At 41.8% G+C, this 18,341-nt stretch overlaps 1 protein-coding gene across 23 annotated transcripts in view; it reads right to left on the minus strand.

Moving 5' to 3' along the window:
* Positions 1-1,929: 1,929 nt before the first annotated feature.
* ARHGAP19 (Rho GTPase activating protein 19) overlaps positions 1,930-18,341 on the minus strand; it is a 79,819-nt gene continuing 63,407 nt past the window's right edge. For 21 of the 23 annotated variants that reach the window (XM_074002360.1, XM_074002356.1, XM_074002361.1 and 18 more), the window contains 4 exons: positions 15,543-15,641; positions 9,465-9,575; positions 8,835-8,913; positions 1,930-5,840 (listed from right to left, as the gene is read on the minus strand). In XM_074002360.1, the coding sequence (XP_073858461.1) occupies positions 5,830-5,840; positions 8,835-8,913; positions 9,465-9,575; positions 15,543-15,641 (300 nt within the window). In that variant the 3' untranslated portion in view covers positions 1,930-5,829. The remainder of the gene's footprint in view (positions 5,841-8,834; positions 8,914-9,464; positions 9,576-15,542; positions 15,642-18,341) is intronic. The other 2 variants (XM_074002351.1, XM_074002348.1) reach the window with 1 other exon arrangement.

Here is an 18,341-nt window from a genome sequence, read left to right on the forward strand (position 1 = left end):
TTCATCATGTTGGCCAAGCTGGTCTCGAACTCCTGACCTCAGATGATCCACCCGCCTCAGCCTCCCAAAGTGCTGGGATTACAGTTGTGAGCCACTGTGCCTGGCCCCTTTCCACTATTTAATGCATGTCTACCTCTTCAGTCCTTTCTACAATTCAGTGATTAATGATTATGTGCTCAGTACCATACTCAGCATTTTGGTCCTCTTCCTGTTTTTCAAAATGTCCCTCTTGCCCCTGCCACTCCCTTTTCTTGGCATCACCCAGTTTCCCACATGTAACTTTAAGAGTCTCTCCATGCTTCATTTTCAAGGACCTGGCTCCTTTCTTCACAGTGAGTAATAGGAGTTGGTCCTTGGGGGCTGAGGAGAGAGGGACAAGTAGCTCTGAATAGCGCCTCAGAAGCTAACATGGCAAAAGAGGAATGTGTGGGTAAGTAACAAAGTAAAGACAACTGTAGAGTATTTTATTTCTATTCAGGATTTAAATAACACCTTTGTCATCAAAGTAGCTATGTCAGCATCAATGACCTGCTGATTATAAAATTTATCCTTGGCAGAGAGAAAGAGAATTAACCTTTAATGAATAATTGCCATCTGCCAGCACTGTGTAAGGCTAGTGATTCTCAGTATTTTAATCATCAAGGATTCCTCTGAGATTCTTGTAGAAGTTATGAATCTCTCCCCTAGAAAAATGCAAATGTAAACAAAATTTTACATAGAATTACAGGGGCAAACCATTGTCCTGAAGCATAATCACAGACCTTAGATTAAAATCCTCCGTGCGAGATCCTTGTTATTGAGATGGATACCATTCTCCCCACCTTACAGATGAGGGGACAGGAGATTCAGGGACATACCCAAAGTCACATACCTAATAAATCACAGCCACAGGCCGAGTACAGTGGCTCACGCCTGTAATCCCAGCACTTCGGGAGGCTGAGGCGGGGAAAATCACTTGAGTCCAGGAGTTCAAGACCAGCCTGGCCAACATGGCAAAACCCCTTCTCTACAAAAAATACAAAATTAGCTGGGTGTGGTGGCACGCACCTGTAGCCCCAGCCACTTGGGAGGCTGAGGTGGGAGGATCACCTGAGCCTCAAAGGCGGAGGATGCAGTGAGCCAAGATCACACCACTACACTTCAGCCTGGGTGACAGAGTAAGATGCTATCTCCAAAAAAAAAAAAAAGCAGCAGCTATAGACTGAATGTTTGTATTCCCACAAATTACTTTTGAAACCTAATCTCCAATGTGATGATATTCGGAGGTAGGGTCTTTGGGAGGAGGGGTCTTTGGGAGTGTCTTTGGCAGGGCCCTCATGAATAGGATTAGTGCTCCTCTAAAAGAAGCTCCAGAAAGATCCCTCATCCCTTCCACCATGTGAGGTTACAGTGAAGACGGCTGTCTGTGAACCAGGGAGTGCACCCTCAGCAGACACCCAATCTGCTGGCGCCATGTTCTTGGACTCCCCAGACTGCAGAACTGTAAGACGCACATTTTTTATGTTGAGAAGCCACCTAGTCTATGGTGTTCTGTTAAAGCAGCCCAAGCCCACTAAGACAGCAGCAGGAACATTTCAACCTGAGCTGTCTAAACACACCTTCCTGCCTCAAATGAAAACCTCATCTAGGTTTTCCTGTTATTGTAACCATCACTCCTTATTTTTTAAATGAAGAAATAAAAATGTGAGAAACTGAAACCCATGTGAAGCATTCTAGACTCAGTCATGGGAAATTAGGAAGCTCAGGATCCTGGAGGCTCCAAATCATACTTCTTATCAGCCAAAAACCCCGCTCCTCCCGAACCCACCCACCCAGCTAAAAACAAGCCAAAGAGGAGCCTTTCTAGAGGCTTCACTTTCCTCAGAACAAGAGAAAAGCTCTCTTCAAAATCAGCAGTCAAAATGTGAACTAATAGACCAGTCAAACCTCTGGATATGAAACAAAACAATTTTAATTTCAGAATATTACAAGAATATAAAAGAAAGACAATGCATAGGATCGTTTCTTTACAATTACACACATATAGTCAAATAAGAATGAAAACTTTAAACAAAACAGTTAAGAAACCTTGTTTCTCTTGTTGAGCAAGCTCAGGGATAGGACAAAGACAACCCCTGCTCTGCAGAAAGAACCCTGGGGTGAGGGAATATTTCCCCCCACAGGTTCTATCTGTCCCCAGACATGGCCAGGGGAGGGCTCCATGGCTCTTTAGCATAGGCTATGGCCTCACACACTCCAGTCTCCATGGTAACCCAAGCACTCAGGCTATTATGTCCCACATCTCCTCGCTGGCCTGCTTCTGTCAACTCTATGCTGGTAGAAGATCTTAGCATTAGCTGTCTAGGGAAGCTAACTTCCTACAGTGAGTTTTAGTTGAGTTAATCACCACTGGTGTAAAAAGCCTGTGCATCTTAGGAACCCAAATCTTCCCCAAATTCTAGACAAGCCCACAAAATGCTAGTATCTAGGTTTAGATCTAGGTCCTATCTTCTGTTTGAAGGTTTCAGGGTAAAGGAGGGCAGAGATAAGGTTCTCTCCTGGGGAAAGGAGTTCTACACAAAAATGACCTCAGAATGGGGGCCATTAGCCTCAAGCATCTGTATGAGGCCTTGTAGGAAAGAAGACAGAGTCTAGAGACGTCTATTTCTAAAAATCACCCGGTTGCATGGCCAGTCACGGTGGGGCACGTTCCCAATGACCACAGGTTCTCCTAGAAGGCAGTATTTTCAACTGTATGCTAACACAGGCTCCTGTGAGGGAAGCTGAACAGAAACATTCCTACTCAGGAGGAGAGAATGGCTCTGTTCTGACACTCTAGGATCGACTGTTCTGTTCTAGGTTAACAGAACAGACCTCTGGAGCACCCAGGTGTCACTGTAGTCAACAGCCCTCCACTAGCCCATTTCCCAAGGGTATTCCCTTATCCTTCCTGAATGACTCTGGAAGGACATTCTGGGTAAAGAACTTTCTTTTGTGGAGGATCAGCTGTAGTTTTGGTTACAATTCATTACCTGCTCCTATTTTGGCACTCAGGAAGAGTCAGTATCTCCTGATGCTCTTTCACTGCTGGCAGCGTTTTCCACACCACATTCATTGGTCCCAATGCAAAAGTTTATCATTGTAAAAGGTGATAAACTCCAACACCTACGGTTCTCACCAGTTCAGTCAGTGGGGTTCACACAGTACAGTCTGGACCAGGAAGGTGGCCTACAGTTTAATATGTGTATCCTGGCACAAACACAACGCCCCATATTGACACCACATCAAAGCCCATCACAGGTGACCCCAGAAAGAAATGAAGTTGTAAAAACCACAAGAAGAGGCACTCTCAAAGAGATTGTTCCAACATGAAAAACAAACACAATGAAATGGATTCAAAAACAATCTTATAGATTAAAAAACTCTGTTAAATACTGGCTCAAAAACAATACCTGCCCACCAAATCAGAAGGGAGACAGCAGCTTCTGTGGCAAATGATAAAAGGGGTTTTGTCTGTGTTTTCTGTAAGATTCCACAGGATTAGAATAGTTACATATTACAAGGTAGAAGGTTATGCTGCTTACTCCTCAAATTTGGATTCTAAGTCAATCATAGCTTCTATTAAGAAAAATGACCTATAAACCCCTAAAGCAAGGGAAAACATCCTCAATAAATAAACAAAACACACACAAACTACCCAAGGAGACCAGCTATATAAACGCATGTGCATGTGATAAATATCTCTCTCGCGACCCTCACCCCAGAACACAACCCTTGTTTTCTGATTCCATTCACCCAAAGAGCATCTACATCCATCTCAATCTCAGCTACTTCCCTTAAATAGAACCAAAAACTAACACAATGACAAGGAGCTATCAGGTCACCACTCTGCTCCCTCTACCTGATGCCAGCCCTGTTGAACAGACCACAGCACCACTTCAGGATGAAGCACATCTAAACAAATAAAGGAAAGAAGAGTTAAGGAAGAACACCATTTCAATTTGGTGATACCAAAAGGGTTTTCTGTTTGAATTAACTGCTATCTGGTGTAAGGGATTTCATTTTCTTAATAAGAAAAAAAAGTCAAATATTTAATAGAAACCTACGCAAATGAATTTGCTAATATGCGTTTTTAAAAATGACATAAAACTACTCTAGAGAAAGGGGCTTCTAAGCAGTTTTGTTTTCCTAACCATCTATTGTTCACACTCTATTAAGCTAGAAGACCAAATTTTACATTTTTCTCCACTATTGCTGTTACAGCAGCAAAAGCAGCAGAAAGGCTGGCAGAGAGGGCTGCCAGCTGGGCACAAGACCAAACGCTGCTCCCCCAGAGTCATCTTTCATTTCGGCAATGGTGCAGCATATTCAACAGTTTAGAAATAGGTCAGTAAACCACATTTTGTGGGGCAACTGCTTCCCCATAGTGGCCTGACTCGGCTCCAACCCACAGGGTGAGAAGGGTTATAGAGCTCCACAGAGCCAGGCACAAACCTGAGCATTCTCCCCTGCCACGTGCTGCTCTCTGGGCAGACACCAGTTCATACTAGGTCGAAGCCATGCCACTGCTCCATCCAACATATGTGAACACACCAAGTCCAAAAACCAGAAGCTCTGGCCCCATCTCCAAATTACCACCTGTGCCCCTTCTGACAAGGAGAGGGCGGCACAGTAATACTCCTTGAACACTGGTGATAAGCCACAGTTGCTTCCAAATAAGAACATTCTCTCCTTTAAATCGTGTCAACCCTGCAGAGGCTGCTGCTGGCTTCTTTTTTTGGATTCTAACTCATTCTCAGGAGACGGTCTAGCCTGCACCCTGAGAGGGTGCAATATAATCCCACCCATGAAGACTCATCCTGGGACATAAAGGCAGCCAGCCCCTCCTAGGCACACTCCAGAGCTTCCCCCACATACAAATATTTTAGCAAACTTCTACTATGCTGTCAGTGACTTTTCTTGAGTCACAGTGATTTGGTTCAGAAGTATTACGTTGGCACCAGAGATGTTTTAGTCAAGAGGAAATTGAATGGGTAACAAGTTCAGCAAAACACAATTATTATGACATCACTGAGGAAAGGGAAAGAGAAAGAGATGGACAAGGGAGGGAGAAATGGATGGAAAGAAGGAAGGAAAAGAGTTTAATAATTAAGATTTGTTAAAATATTGTATCATTCTGAATTCTCTTTTTCAATACTGCAGGTCAAATACTCTGGTGTCAGACCCAAGAAATAATGTCCAGAAAAGCTATAAATTCTTTGGACACAAATTAGGTATTGAGGAATACAGCCTCATAAGATAAAGAGTTTTCCCAGCGCTCAAAGTGAAAACAAGGGAAAGGCATCTAGCTTAGAGCCCATCCAAAAACATGGCTTTTAAAACAAAGAAATAAACAAAAACAACCAAATACCCAACACTATCAAAACAGAGAAAAACCCAAAATATCCATTAAAAATAACATCAAGCCACTAGGACTGACAGTGCTTTTTCAAAAATTACTGGCAGTTGAGCACACATCTCATATTTTTTTCAAAAGTGGAATCTGCCTACATTGAATGAGCACTGAAGCCCACCTTACTGTGCTATATAAGCTGGTTGGACAGTTAGTGGTTCCCCCATAATATTAAAAAAGAGAGAGAGAGCCTAAGCACTCTCTCAGAAGGCACAGCTTACAAACATCATCCAGTGAGTGGGATTAGAGGTATCAGTTGGGTCACGGTATTAGTTGGCCTTGACAATTCAAAATGCAGCAAGCAAGCTGCAAGTCCAAGATTTGCTGTGGGCAGGAGTAACACCTTGTCCACTAAAGAGAAAATTCTGCATGGACCATAGGAGACAACTCTGGATCCTTCAGAGAAATCCTAGGTTGAAGGAAAAACAAGAGCATTAGACATGTTCTTAAATATTTCTTTTTGCAAACATCCCATTCAGAAGCCACAGGGTCTACACTTAGTATCTTCTCCAAACTGAGGGCTAATGAGTTTAATTAAGAATTTGTGACTCTGCCAAATAAACATCTGCCTGACATAATCTCGTTCATTAAATCATCTTAATGGCTATAACAGCTAAGAATAAGTGCATATTTTGTGCTGCTCTAAGTTATTTATGTACATTATTTATCCTCACAATAACCAGTATATGAGGTACTACTCCTACCATTTTACAGAGGAAGAATCCACAGCCTACACAGTTCACTTGCCCGAGGACTAATAGCTATCAAGCAGCAAAACTGGGAATGGAACCCAAGCCCAGCTGAATGCAGAACTCATGCTCCTACCACCACTACCCCTCTCAACAGTGAATGTTTACTAAAAGTCAACTCAGCACAAGGCACTGTCATTTTTCAGAGGAAGAGAAGAACAGGAGACAGAAGGCCACAAATACACTAAGTCTGACGTTTGTCTTCTAGAAGAGAAACTAGTTACAGAGATAAGACAACACATGTGAAGTAAATATAGTAAATCATACTGTCAATATTTTTGTAGCATTAATAAGTTCAAAGGAAAAAATATTATATCTAGCTGCATTAGCCAGAGAAAGTTTCAAAGAGGAGGTGAGATTTAGGCTAGACTTTGAAGAATGGGTAAGATTTTGACTACTGAAACTAATGGCCATTAATAAGTAGGTGCTAAATCAGTAGTTCTCATGTGAAGGTGACTTTGCCTTCTCACCCCCATGGGACATTTGGCAATGCCTAGAAGCACTTTTACTTATCACAACGGGGGGAAGAATGCTCCCAGCATCTACAGAGTAGAGGCCAGGAAGGCTGCTCATCATACAATGCATATGGCAGCTCCCGCCACAAAGCATTATCTGAACCAACATGTCAGTAGTGCGCCAAGGTTGAGAAATCCTGTATTAAATAAAAGTCTTTTTGGATTATGTTGTTGATCATAGTAATAAAATGTCATTATCTTCTTCAAAGAATATTTTCCTTTATTATAAACATCACTATCAAAAACTCTGGGGTTGTGTATTCATTGTTGTGTAAAAGAAATATATGGCAGGCACCTGGATCTGTGGGCTTGGAGACTGCCAACGTCTGAAGAGAGTTCAGACCTGGAGTTGCCAGGCTGGAAGTAGTTATCACAAAGAGAGCAGAGCTGAGCAGTGGAAGGAGACCAAGCTGCAAAGAGGCAGGAGAAGCAAGAGCAGAAAAGAGCAGAGAACTTAAGATAGAGTGTTGAAAAAAATAAAGATGTAGTGGAATAGGCAAACAACAGTAAGCCACTGCAGACAAGGAAAAGAATTAAAGAGGAAGAAGGAGAAAGAGAATAATATAGCATCATAACACCAGGAAGGCATTTCCAGAGAGAGGAAGTGACCAGGAGACAGTAAAGTGAAAGTGCCATTGCCTGATCCAATTGAGGGCCATTCGTTATCTTGACTTCTATGAACTACTAACATTTTTGAGAATCTAATTAGAACTATATATTCTCTCCCCCAGAAAAACACACATATATACCTACATAAAAGATTCCATCAACAATACCGAGAACTTTATTAGACCATTTAGGAAGTCCACAGATGACAAGGTCAAGAATCCCTGCTCTAAAGCTTACTGGTGAAATATTAAACTGGTTTTTAAAAAATGTCTTTATTTCCAAGGTAGAGTTGTCAATACAGAAAGATATTATTTCCAGATGTCTTTCAAAAATGAAAGCAACAAAAGGTGTAACTGATACAAAACAATGTAGCCTTCAAAAATAACTTATGCTTGGTTTTGATTCACGGACATACAGAAATATTTAGACACAAAAAACTCAAACACCCATCTTGTCTCAATTAGACAGCCCAGCATAGAAGACAGAAGCAAGCAGGAAAGAAAAGAGAGTTTAGATAATTCATTCAAGGATAAGTAAGAAGAATATACTGAAATCTAATTTTCCAGAAAAGAATTTATCCAAAAGGATTAGGCTTTTGTTCTCTTTCTATTGCTGATGTCTCAAATAGTAATTATGCTCATGTCCCAGCGATAAAACGATCATGTCAAACCAGACTCATTTCAGCTGCCACATGAGCCTTATATAACAAGACCAGGTTTCAGCCCGTTTTCTATAGTAACAACTATAACCACTTGTTAATGCTTTAACAATGACAATGTGCTGCCAAAACATTATTTCAATTGAGCCTCATAATAAATTAATAAATCTATGAAGTAGATGTAACTTTTATCCTCATTTTCAGAGGAGAAAACTTGAATTCAGAGAGAATGAGTGGTTTTCCTGGGTCAGAGGAATGATAACTCCCATCAGGACTAACCACAAATCTCACAGCCTTTCCACTGGCCCACTTGGCTCCTTCAGAGGAAGGCACAGCAGCCTTTTACCAGAAGAGCCTGGGACTATCAGCAGTCCCAGCATTAAACAGTCCTCTTTGTCCTAAATAGCCCCCAAAATATGCTGTATGATATGACGTCCAGGATTCTTAGGCACGAGCTGTTGATCTGGAAAGCTTCACTAATTAGGGCTCGCCTACACAGAAAAGGAACCTAACTATTCCATAAGCATGCTCCCAGCACTGTTGAACTTGGTTCCACAAATCCATTTACACTTGTTTTTAATTTGCTTCGCAAGTATTCTTAAGGTATTTTCCCCATGTGTCCTGTCTGTACAAGAACACAGGGACCATGTAGGTCTGTGTTCACAGCTCTACCCTTTAGCACCCAAGACAATGCTGAGTGGATGGTTCAATAACCACCTGGGGTATGAACTCAAGGGCAAGGATGTGGTCTTGCAATTTTTATGTCACTTCTGACTACAAATGTACTATCCTGGGAATTCAAACAAATGCTACTGACTACATGCAGAAAAGAATTACGTTTAGTAAGAACAGAGAGTAAGTACAATTAGTACCTTTTTTCCCCTCTTTCTTCCCTTCAGACCACTTCAATCTTGTTGGTGTCATCGTGACAGCTGGAGAGCCAGAAAATAACTGTAATAAGAAAATTGTACAGTTGTTTCAATGTTCTAATGGCATTCCTATAGAGAGACTTTACTAAATGAATTATTTGTTTAATTTCAATGTGAAGAGTTTTTCTGAGACTGACATATTTATATCTCATTAATCTTAACTGATTTACTGCTGGCTTAATGAAGTAGGCATGCCTAGGATATCTTGAAGCACCACCCCACAGATAATGTAGACCTCAAATGTCACCTGTCACCTGTGGCTCAAGTGTCACCTGTCACCTGTGGAATCTCCCAGTAAGAACTAACTGCTTCCTCCAGCACTTGTTTAAGGAGCTATTGTACTGTATTACTCATCTGCTTGTGACTAGTGATATCCTTCTTGAACTCAAAATGTGTGTTTGTTGAATGAATCAATGAAAACCAACAGAAAGAAGGTAGCATAAATGAAAGGACTGAGAAAAAGCCATTTGAATGGCCCAAAGAAACACAGAAAAACAGATGACAGTATATCAATTTTCCTCTTTTCTACAAATATATACACACAGACAGACAGTCCAAAGAACAGTGTCTTACTGAGTTCCTATTTTCTTTGCTGGCTCCCTTCAATTCACCAATGGCCACAGATTCTGGAGTGGGGTTCCTCTTTTTCTTTTCTGACATCATCTGATTTCCCAGGACCTTCCGCTGATTTAAGAACAGAAAACATTTGATTTATAAACACCTACTGTATCAATAGTGGTGAAGGCTAGGATAGCTTTCAAAACTGTATACTAGCCTTCAAAACTGTAATGTCCTTGGGTTAAAAAAAATCTCAGCATTCTGATAACTCTGTATGGACCCTCTCAGGCCATCTTACACAAGAGAGGCCAAAGTATGTTACCAAAAAAACCCCAAATCATTACTTTTGTTTAAGTGATCACTTTTCTTCCACATTTAAAAGGGCTGAAAGGTTAGAAGCAACTTTATAGTGGATTTAAACAAGCTAATATAGGTCAATTACAGTGTGCTTCTGAGACCAGTTAACTCACAATATAGAAACACCAGTTACTCATCACATAATTTTTTCTCCAAAGATGTGCTGTCTCTCACAACTATTTAAAAAGTCCCTCCCCCTATTCACCACTAAGGGATACTTAGGCTGGTTCTTCTCTAAGGCACTTCTTCCTCCCTGTCATTTACTCACACAGGACTGGAACATTTGGAGACATTCTATAAGAGTTCTTAATATAGCGACAAGAAGGTAGAGGCCTTCTTAAGGGGGTCACATGACTATACTGACATTCAGAGCAAGACTAAAAGCTCTTTCATCTCTGAACAGCTTAGAAATGATGTAGTTTACATAACCGCCAACAGTGACAATTCTACCATCTTTGGAGAAATCTTTCTTTTTTTCCCTTAGAGAATAAATTTGAATTCCAAAAAAAGAACATATCAAAACTAGAACATTAAACCCTACATTATAAATATCAGCAGCAATATTCAGCACATTCTGATTTAATAAATAATTTACATGAGAGGAGTTCTACAGGAAAAATCTCTAGCCAAAAAAGGGATCGAGATAGGCTAGATGGTCAATTATACCTTGATAAGGCTGAGGGAAAACACAAGTTAAAAATAATATTTTAGGCCAGGAGCGGTGGCTCACACCTATAATCTAGCACTTTGGGAGGCTGAGGCGGGTGAATCACTTGAGACCAGGAGTTTAAGACCAGCCTGGCCAACATGGTGAAATACTGTCTCTACTAAAAATACAAAAATTAATTGGGCATAGTGGTGCATGCCTGTAATCCCAGCTACTCGGGAGGCTGAGGCATGAGAATCACTTGAACCCGGGAAGCGGAAGTTGCAGTGAGCTGAGATCATGCTACTGCACTCCAGCCTGTGCAACACAGTGAGACTGTGTCTCACAAAAAAAAAAAAGACTAACACATAGAGAAACATTTATCTGACTATAACCTTTCTGATTATCAATCATCTCTATTACAGGGAAGTCAGAGGGAATGATAGATTCTTCCAAATGAGAAGAAAAAAATGAGAATAAACTAAGGACGTTCATTTTACTAGCCCTGAATAAGCAGGTAAATGCACTTTTAGGATTCTAGCTAAGAGATTTTTTTTTTTAATGGGATAAAAGAAACATAACATAAAATGTACTATTTTAATCTTTTTTTTTTTGAGACTGAGTCGTGCTCTGTCACCCACGCTGGAGTGCAGTGGCGCGATCTTGGCTCACTGCAAGCTCTGCCTCCCAGGTTCACGACACTCTCCTGTCTCAGCCTCCCGAGTAGCTAGGACTACAGGCGCCTGCCACCACGCCCGGCTAATTTTTTGTATTTTTAGTAGAGATGGGGTTTCACCGTGTTAGCCAGATGGTCTTGATCTCCTGACGTTGTGATCCACCCGCCTCAGCCTCCCAAAGTGCTGGGACTACAGGTGTGAGCCACCGCGCCCGGCCCCTATTTTAACCATGTTTAAGTATACAGTTCAGTGGTATTAAGTATCTTCATAGTGTTGTGCAATCATCACTATCATCCATCTTCAGAACTTTCTCATCCTCCCAAACATAAATACTGTACCCATTAAATAATATTTCCTCATTCTCTTCATACTCTTAGCTCCCCTGACAACCAACCACCTTCTCTACTTTCTGTCTCTACAAACCTGACTCATAGGTACCTCAGTGGAATCATACAGTATTTTTCCTTTTATGACTGGATTATTTCTCTTAGCATAATGTCTTCAAGATTCATGCATATTGTAGAATATGTCAGAATTTCCTTCCTTTTTAAGGACAAATAATGTTCCATTATCTGTATATCCAAGTTTTGTTATTCATTCATTGGTCAATAGACAGCTGGGTTGCTTCTCCCTTTTGGCTATTGTGAATAATGCTGCTATGAAGACGGGTGTACGAATATTGCCTCAAGACCCTGCTTTCGATTCTTTTGGGTATATACCGGGAGTAGCATTGCTGGATGATAAGGTCATTCTCTTTAAATTTTTTAGAGGCCGGGCGCGGTGGCTCAAGCCTGTAATCCCAGCACTTTGGGAGGCCGAGACGGGCGGATCACGAGGTCAGGAGATCGAGACCATCCTGGCTAACACGGTGAAACCCTGTCTCTACTAAAAATACAAGAAAATTAGCCAGGCGAGGTGGCGGGCGCCTGTAGTCCCAGCTACTCGGGAGGCTGAGGCAGGAGAATGGCGTGAACCCGGGAGGCGGAGCTTGCAGTGAGCCGAGATCGCGCCACTGCACTCCAGCCTGGGGCACAGAGCAAGACTCCGTCTCAAAAAAAAAAAAAAAAAAATTTTAGGAACTGCAATACTGTTTTCCACAGTAGCTGCTCCATTTTACATTCCTATCAACAGTGCACAGGGATTCCAATTTCTCCACATCCTCATCAACATTTGTTATTTTTTTTTTTTATAATAGCCATCCTAGTGGGTGTGAAGTGGTATCTACTTGTGGTTTTGATTTACATTTCCCTAATGATTAGTAATGTTGAACATCTTTTCATGTGCTTCTTGGCCATCTGTACATCTTCTCTGGAGAAATGTCTATTTTATTCCTTTTTTTTTTTTTTTTTTTTTTTGGAGATGAAGTCTCGCTCTATCACCCAGGCAGAAGTACGGTGGCGCAATCTCGGCTTACTGCAACCTCCGCCTCCTGGATTTAAACGATTCTCCTGCCTCAGCCTCCAGAGCAGCTGGGACTATAGGCACGTGCCAACATGCCCGGCTAATTTTTTGTATTTTTAGTAGAGATGGAGTTTCACCGTGTTAGCCAGAATGGTCTTAATCTCCTGACCTCATGATCCGCCCACCTCAGCCTCCCAAAGTGCTGGGATTACAGGCGTGATCCACCACGCCCGGCCTTTGCCCACTTTTTAATGAGGTTGTTTTTGCTGTGTTGAGTTACAGGAGTTCTTTAGATTATTACGGATATTAACCCCTAATCATATATATGATTTGCAAATATTTTCTCCCAATCCAGGGGTTGCCTTTTCACTCTGTAGATGGCAAAGGAAATTTTGGTGTCAACTAAAGCCTAATGTCCTAGAAGCTACTGGCCCCAGGTCAGGATTGAGAGTGAATTCTAGATATCTATAAATTATAACTAGGACCAAAATTACAGTAAGATGAATTTGTAAATGCTAACAGCTGTACCTTAAAAAAAAAAAAAAATTACAGACACAGTGGCTCACATCTGTAATCTCAGCACTTTAGGGGGCCAAAGCAGGAGGATCGCTTGAGCCCAGAAATTCAAGATCAGCAACACAGGCTGTGCATGGTGACTCACGCCTGTAATCTCAGCACTTTGGGAGGCCGAAGCGGGCAGATTACCTGAGGCCAGGAGTTCAAGACCAGGCTGGCCAACATGGTGAAACCCCGTCTCTACTAAAAATACAAAAAATTAGCCAGGCATGGTAGTGGGCACCTATAATCCCAGCTACTCGGGAGGCTGAGGTGGAAGAATCGCTTGAACCCCAGAGGTAGAGGTTGCAGTGAGCTGAGATCACACCACTGCACGCCAGCCTGAGACACAGAGAGAGACTCTGTCTCGAAACAAAAAAGACCAGCAACACAGCAAGATCCCATCTCTACAAACATTTAAAAATCAGCCAGGCGTGACGGCATGCACTTGTGGTCCCAGCTACTTGGGAGGCTAAAGAAGGAGGATAGCTGAGTGCCCAGGAGATCAAAGCTGCAATAAGCCACGATAGTGCCACTTGTACTTCAGCCTGGGCAACAGAGCAAGACACTGTCTCAAAAATAAAAAAATAAATATTACAAGTTATTTGTTTTTAGGGCAAAAATTTTAAATTTTAAACAAAGAGCTCCTTATGTGGCTGGAATTATAGATCTTAATAACAATTTTTAAAAGAAAAGCAGGGCAAAACACCAAAAAATCAAAATAAAACGAAGTCATTATCCTCAGCAAACTAACACAGGAACAGAAAACCAAACACCACATGTTCTCACTTATGAGTAGGAGCTGACCGGGTGCAGTGGCTCACGCCTATAATCCCAGCACTTTGGAAGGCCAAGGTGGGTGGATCACTTGAGGTCAGGAGTTTGAGACCAGCCTGGCCAACATGATGAAACCCCATCCCTACTAAAAATACAAAAATGAGCCAGTCATGGTGGTGCACGCCTGTAGTCCCAGCTACTTGGGAGACTGAGGCAGGAAAATGGCTTGAAACCAGGAGGCGGAGGCTGCAGTGAGCCGAGATCAAGCCACTGCACTCCAGCCTGGGTGACAGAGAGAGCCTCCATCTAAAAAAAAAAAAAAAAAAAAAAAAAAGTGGAGCTAAACAATGAGAATACATGGACACAGGGAGGGGAGTAACACACACTGGGGCCTGTTGGGGGGTGTGGCTGGGGGAGAGAGAGTACTAAGAAAAATAGCTGGCCAGACGCAATGGCTTATGCCTGTAATCCCAGCAATTTGGGAGGCTGAAGTGGGCGAATCACCTGAGGTCAGGAGTTCCAGACCAGCCTGGCCAACATGGTGAAACCCCTCTCTATTAAAAAGACAAAAATTAGCCGGGTATGGTGGCAGGCATCTGTAATCCCAGCTACTTGGGAAGCTGAGGCAGGAGAATCACTTGAACCCAAGAGGGGGAGGTTGCAGTGAGCCGAGACTGTGTCATTGCACTCCAGCCTGGGTGACAACAGTGAGACTCTGTTTCAAAAAAAATTTTTTTAATAAAAATAGCTGCTAATGCATGCTGGGCTTCATACCTAGGTGATGGGTTGACAGGTGCAGTAAACCACCATGGCACACATTTACCTATATAACAAACTTGCAATCCTGCACATGTATCCAGAACTAAAAATTAAAAAAATAAAATAAATTAAAAAAAGGATACTCAGTGCTTTGGGGGCAGCAATCTCTTCCAAAAAACAAAAAAATAAAAAGAAAAGTAGAAAAGAAAAGCAGTGTATGGTACTAATCTCTCTCCAAGTTAACCAAAACCTTGCCTTAGTTCATGCATGGAAATTTGAACCCCATGATCAAGTTATCTACTGCCACCTGAAGGCAATATTCCTTCACTACAAGTTCCGATAGTCTGAAGACTTGTAAATTTAATCTGCAAACACCACGACAGCAGCAATAACATGGAAGCATATTTTGTATTTGTTTTAAAAACAAGATTTTTACTGAATTTGATACATGGAAGAAAGTACAACTGTTAAAAATATTAAGCTCACAAAAATCTGGGGTATCAAAACTCACTAGTCTATTAGAAAATTCCGTTTTCTAACAGTTTCCCTAGTCTGTCACAACTTCCTCACTTCTCCACAGGTTTACCAAATTGCATTAAAAAGTGTGTAACTTGAAGCAGGTCAGAAAACAAAAGAGGCCGCTTACACTGCTCAGGAATGCAGACTCTGTCCTCAGCCCCAGAAGAAAAGGAAGGACCCTTACTTCTAGTACTCCTCACTTCACAGAGCCCCTTCTCTGATGTGAAACACGGCAAAGCGCTTTGCAATATAAAAGCTTTTCAACATTTTGTCTTCACCCCCTTATAAATTAGTCCTTTATAGGGTCCCCAAAAACAGAAGAAAACTTTTTATGCACAAGAAAAATCACACTGTTACATTTCCTAAAAATCAATGCTGAAAATGACAGCCCAGCACACCTACCTTAATAAGCCCACTGAAGGAGCGTGAACGAGCCCTCTTTTGTACCTGGGAAGCAGAAGGTTCTCGCCCTGGTGTCTGGGTCAATGACTGCTTATTAAACTAAAAGAAAACATAGAGAACATTTTATAAATATTTTCCCATCAAGACACAGCATTCTGTGACAACTAATAGCTAAGTGTAAATAAAAGTCCAGGAAAAACTGAGTCTGTGCATAGATGGATTAGGAGGTCAACAAGCAAATCACAAAGTCAGAAATGATGATGCCAAAAGAATTGGATTCAATTGCTCTGAGGGGCTCTGCACGCCACATTCCTTGAATGTAGAATTACTGTCCCTATTTTACAGACAAAAAAACTGAGACTTGGAGAGTTTATGAAATTTACCCACGATCCTCAGCTGCTAACCAAGACTTTTTTGCAACAAAGCATCTTGGAACCACAGAGTTATTGGCACAATCTAAAACAGTCCCTAATTTAACATAAATTGCATACAGAAATTTTTTAAGTTACTAAAACTCTTTAAATGGACATCTATCATGACTGCCGGCCAACAATATCGTCAGAGGAAATACATCAGAATGCAGACTTGTCAATGCTATCAACATCAGCTCTCTGGAGGTACCTAAAGTGGAAAATGAGAAGACCCAACGCATTGAATAATCTTATTCAGTGCTTTGATTAGCCATTCATTTCCCACTTAAAAAGTAATAATAATATAGCATTTACCTCTTCTACTCTTCTGCCTTTTCTGGTTGTTGTTGTTGGAGACAAGAGTCTCACACTATTGCCCAGGCTGGAGTGCAGTGGCACAATTGCAGCTCACTGCAACCTCCGCCTCCCAGGTTCAAGCAATTCTCATGCCTCAGCCTCACGAATAGCTGGGATTACAGGCATGCGCCACCACACTCAGCTAATTTTTTCTATTTTTAGTAGAGATGGGGTTTCATTGTGTTGGCCAGGCTGATCTCGAACTCCTGACCTCAAGTGATCCGCCCACCTTGGCCTCCCAAAGCGCTAGGATTACAGGCGTGGGCCACCACACCCAGCCTCTTCTGCCTTTTCTAACTATACTTTGAAAATTTCGGAATTGTAAAAATTTGGAAATTTTATCAGTTCGAGTTCTGGAGGTTAAAAATTATTTTTACATAAAACTACCAAGAGGTTCTCAAAGTTAATTATCTCGGCAAGCAGAAAAATTAGCCACGTCTAAAGAGCTTAGCTAGTAAGTATCCCTCCTGAATAAATTGGGACAAGTAAAAATGCATCGTTCCTGATGTTGGCAAGGGTACAGTAAGGTAAATTCTCTCATATCCAACTCGGGGGAGTGTTACCTGGCAAAATGTTCTGGGAGGGTATTTAGCAAGGTGTATCCAGAGCCTTTTTAAAATGCATATTAAAAAGTACACGCCACTAAAAATACAAAAATTAGCCAGGCATGGTGGCGTACATCTGCAGTCTCAGCTACTCAGGAGGCTGCAGTGGGAGGATCATGATCACCTGAGCCCAGGGAGGTTGAGGTTGCAGTGAGCCATGATTGTGCCACTGCACTCCAGCCTAGGCAACAGACTCAGGAAAAAAAAAAAGTATACACCACACATAAAGAGTTCTTAGCCTGAAAAACTGAATTAGAATCAGATCAAACCTCTAGAAGTAGATCTAACTACCAGTTTATAGCATGAACAGTGGACTGTGAAACATGTTGAATAACATCACAGGAATGCAATCATTAAAATCCAGACTATAGGCCAAGCACAGTGGCTCATGCCTGTAATCTCAGCACTTTGGGAGGCCAAAGCCAGCAGATCACTTGAGCTCAAGAGTTCATGACCAGCCTAGGCAACATGGCGAAACTCTGTCTCTACAAAAAATACAAAAATTAGCCAGGCATGGCGGCACACGCCTGTAGTCCCGGCTACTCAGGAGGCTGAAGTGGGAGGATGGCTTGAACCCAGGAGGCAGAGGTTGCAGTGAGCTGAGATCACATCATTCCAGTCTAGGCAACATAGCTAGACCTTGTCTCAAAAGAAAAAAAAAAAAACTCAGTCTATGGAAGACAATATAGTTTCTTCCACAAATAAGTTTCAAATACAATAATGTACCGCATAATGACATTTTGGTCAATGACAGACCACACATATGACAGTAGTCCCATCAGATTATAATGGAGGTGAAAAATTCCTATCACCTAATGACGTCACTGCCGTCCTAACATCACAGCACAATGTGTTACTCAAATGACTGCAGTGATGCCAGAATAAACAAACCTACTGTACGGCTAGCTGTATAAAAGTCTAGTACATACCATTATATATAGTACGTAATTCTTGATAACGATAATAAATGGGCTAGACATGGCAGTTCACACCTGTAATCCCAACACTTTAGGAGGCCGAGACAGGTGGGTCACTTGAGACCAGAAGTTCAAGACCAGCCTGGCCAACAGGGTGAAACCTCATCTCTACTAAAAATACAAAAATTAGCCAGGCGTGGTGGCAGGCGCCTGTAATCCCAGCTACTCAGGAGGCTGAGGCAGGAGAATCACTTGAACCCGGGAGGCAGAGGTTGCAGTGAGCCGAGTTCACACCATTGCACTCCAGCCTGGGTGACAGAGCGAGACTCCATCTCCAAAAAAAAAAAAAAAACAATAATAAATGTTACTGGTTTATGTATTTACTATACTATACTTTTATCTTTTTTTTTTTTTTTTTTTTGAGACGGAGTCTGGCTCTGTCGCCCAGGCTGGAGTGCAGTGGCCGGATCTCAGCTCACTGCAAGCTCCGCCTCCCGGGTTCACGCCATT

This window comes from Macaca fascicularis, chromosome 9 (assembly GCF_037993035.2).
Source record: "Macaca fascicularis isolate 582-1 chromosome 9, T2T-MFA8v1.1".
NCBI classification, from domain to species: Eukaryota; Metazoa; Chordata; class Mammalia; order Primates; family Cercopithecidae; genus Macaca; species Macaca fascicularis.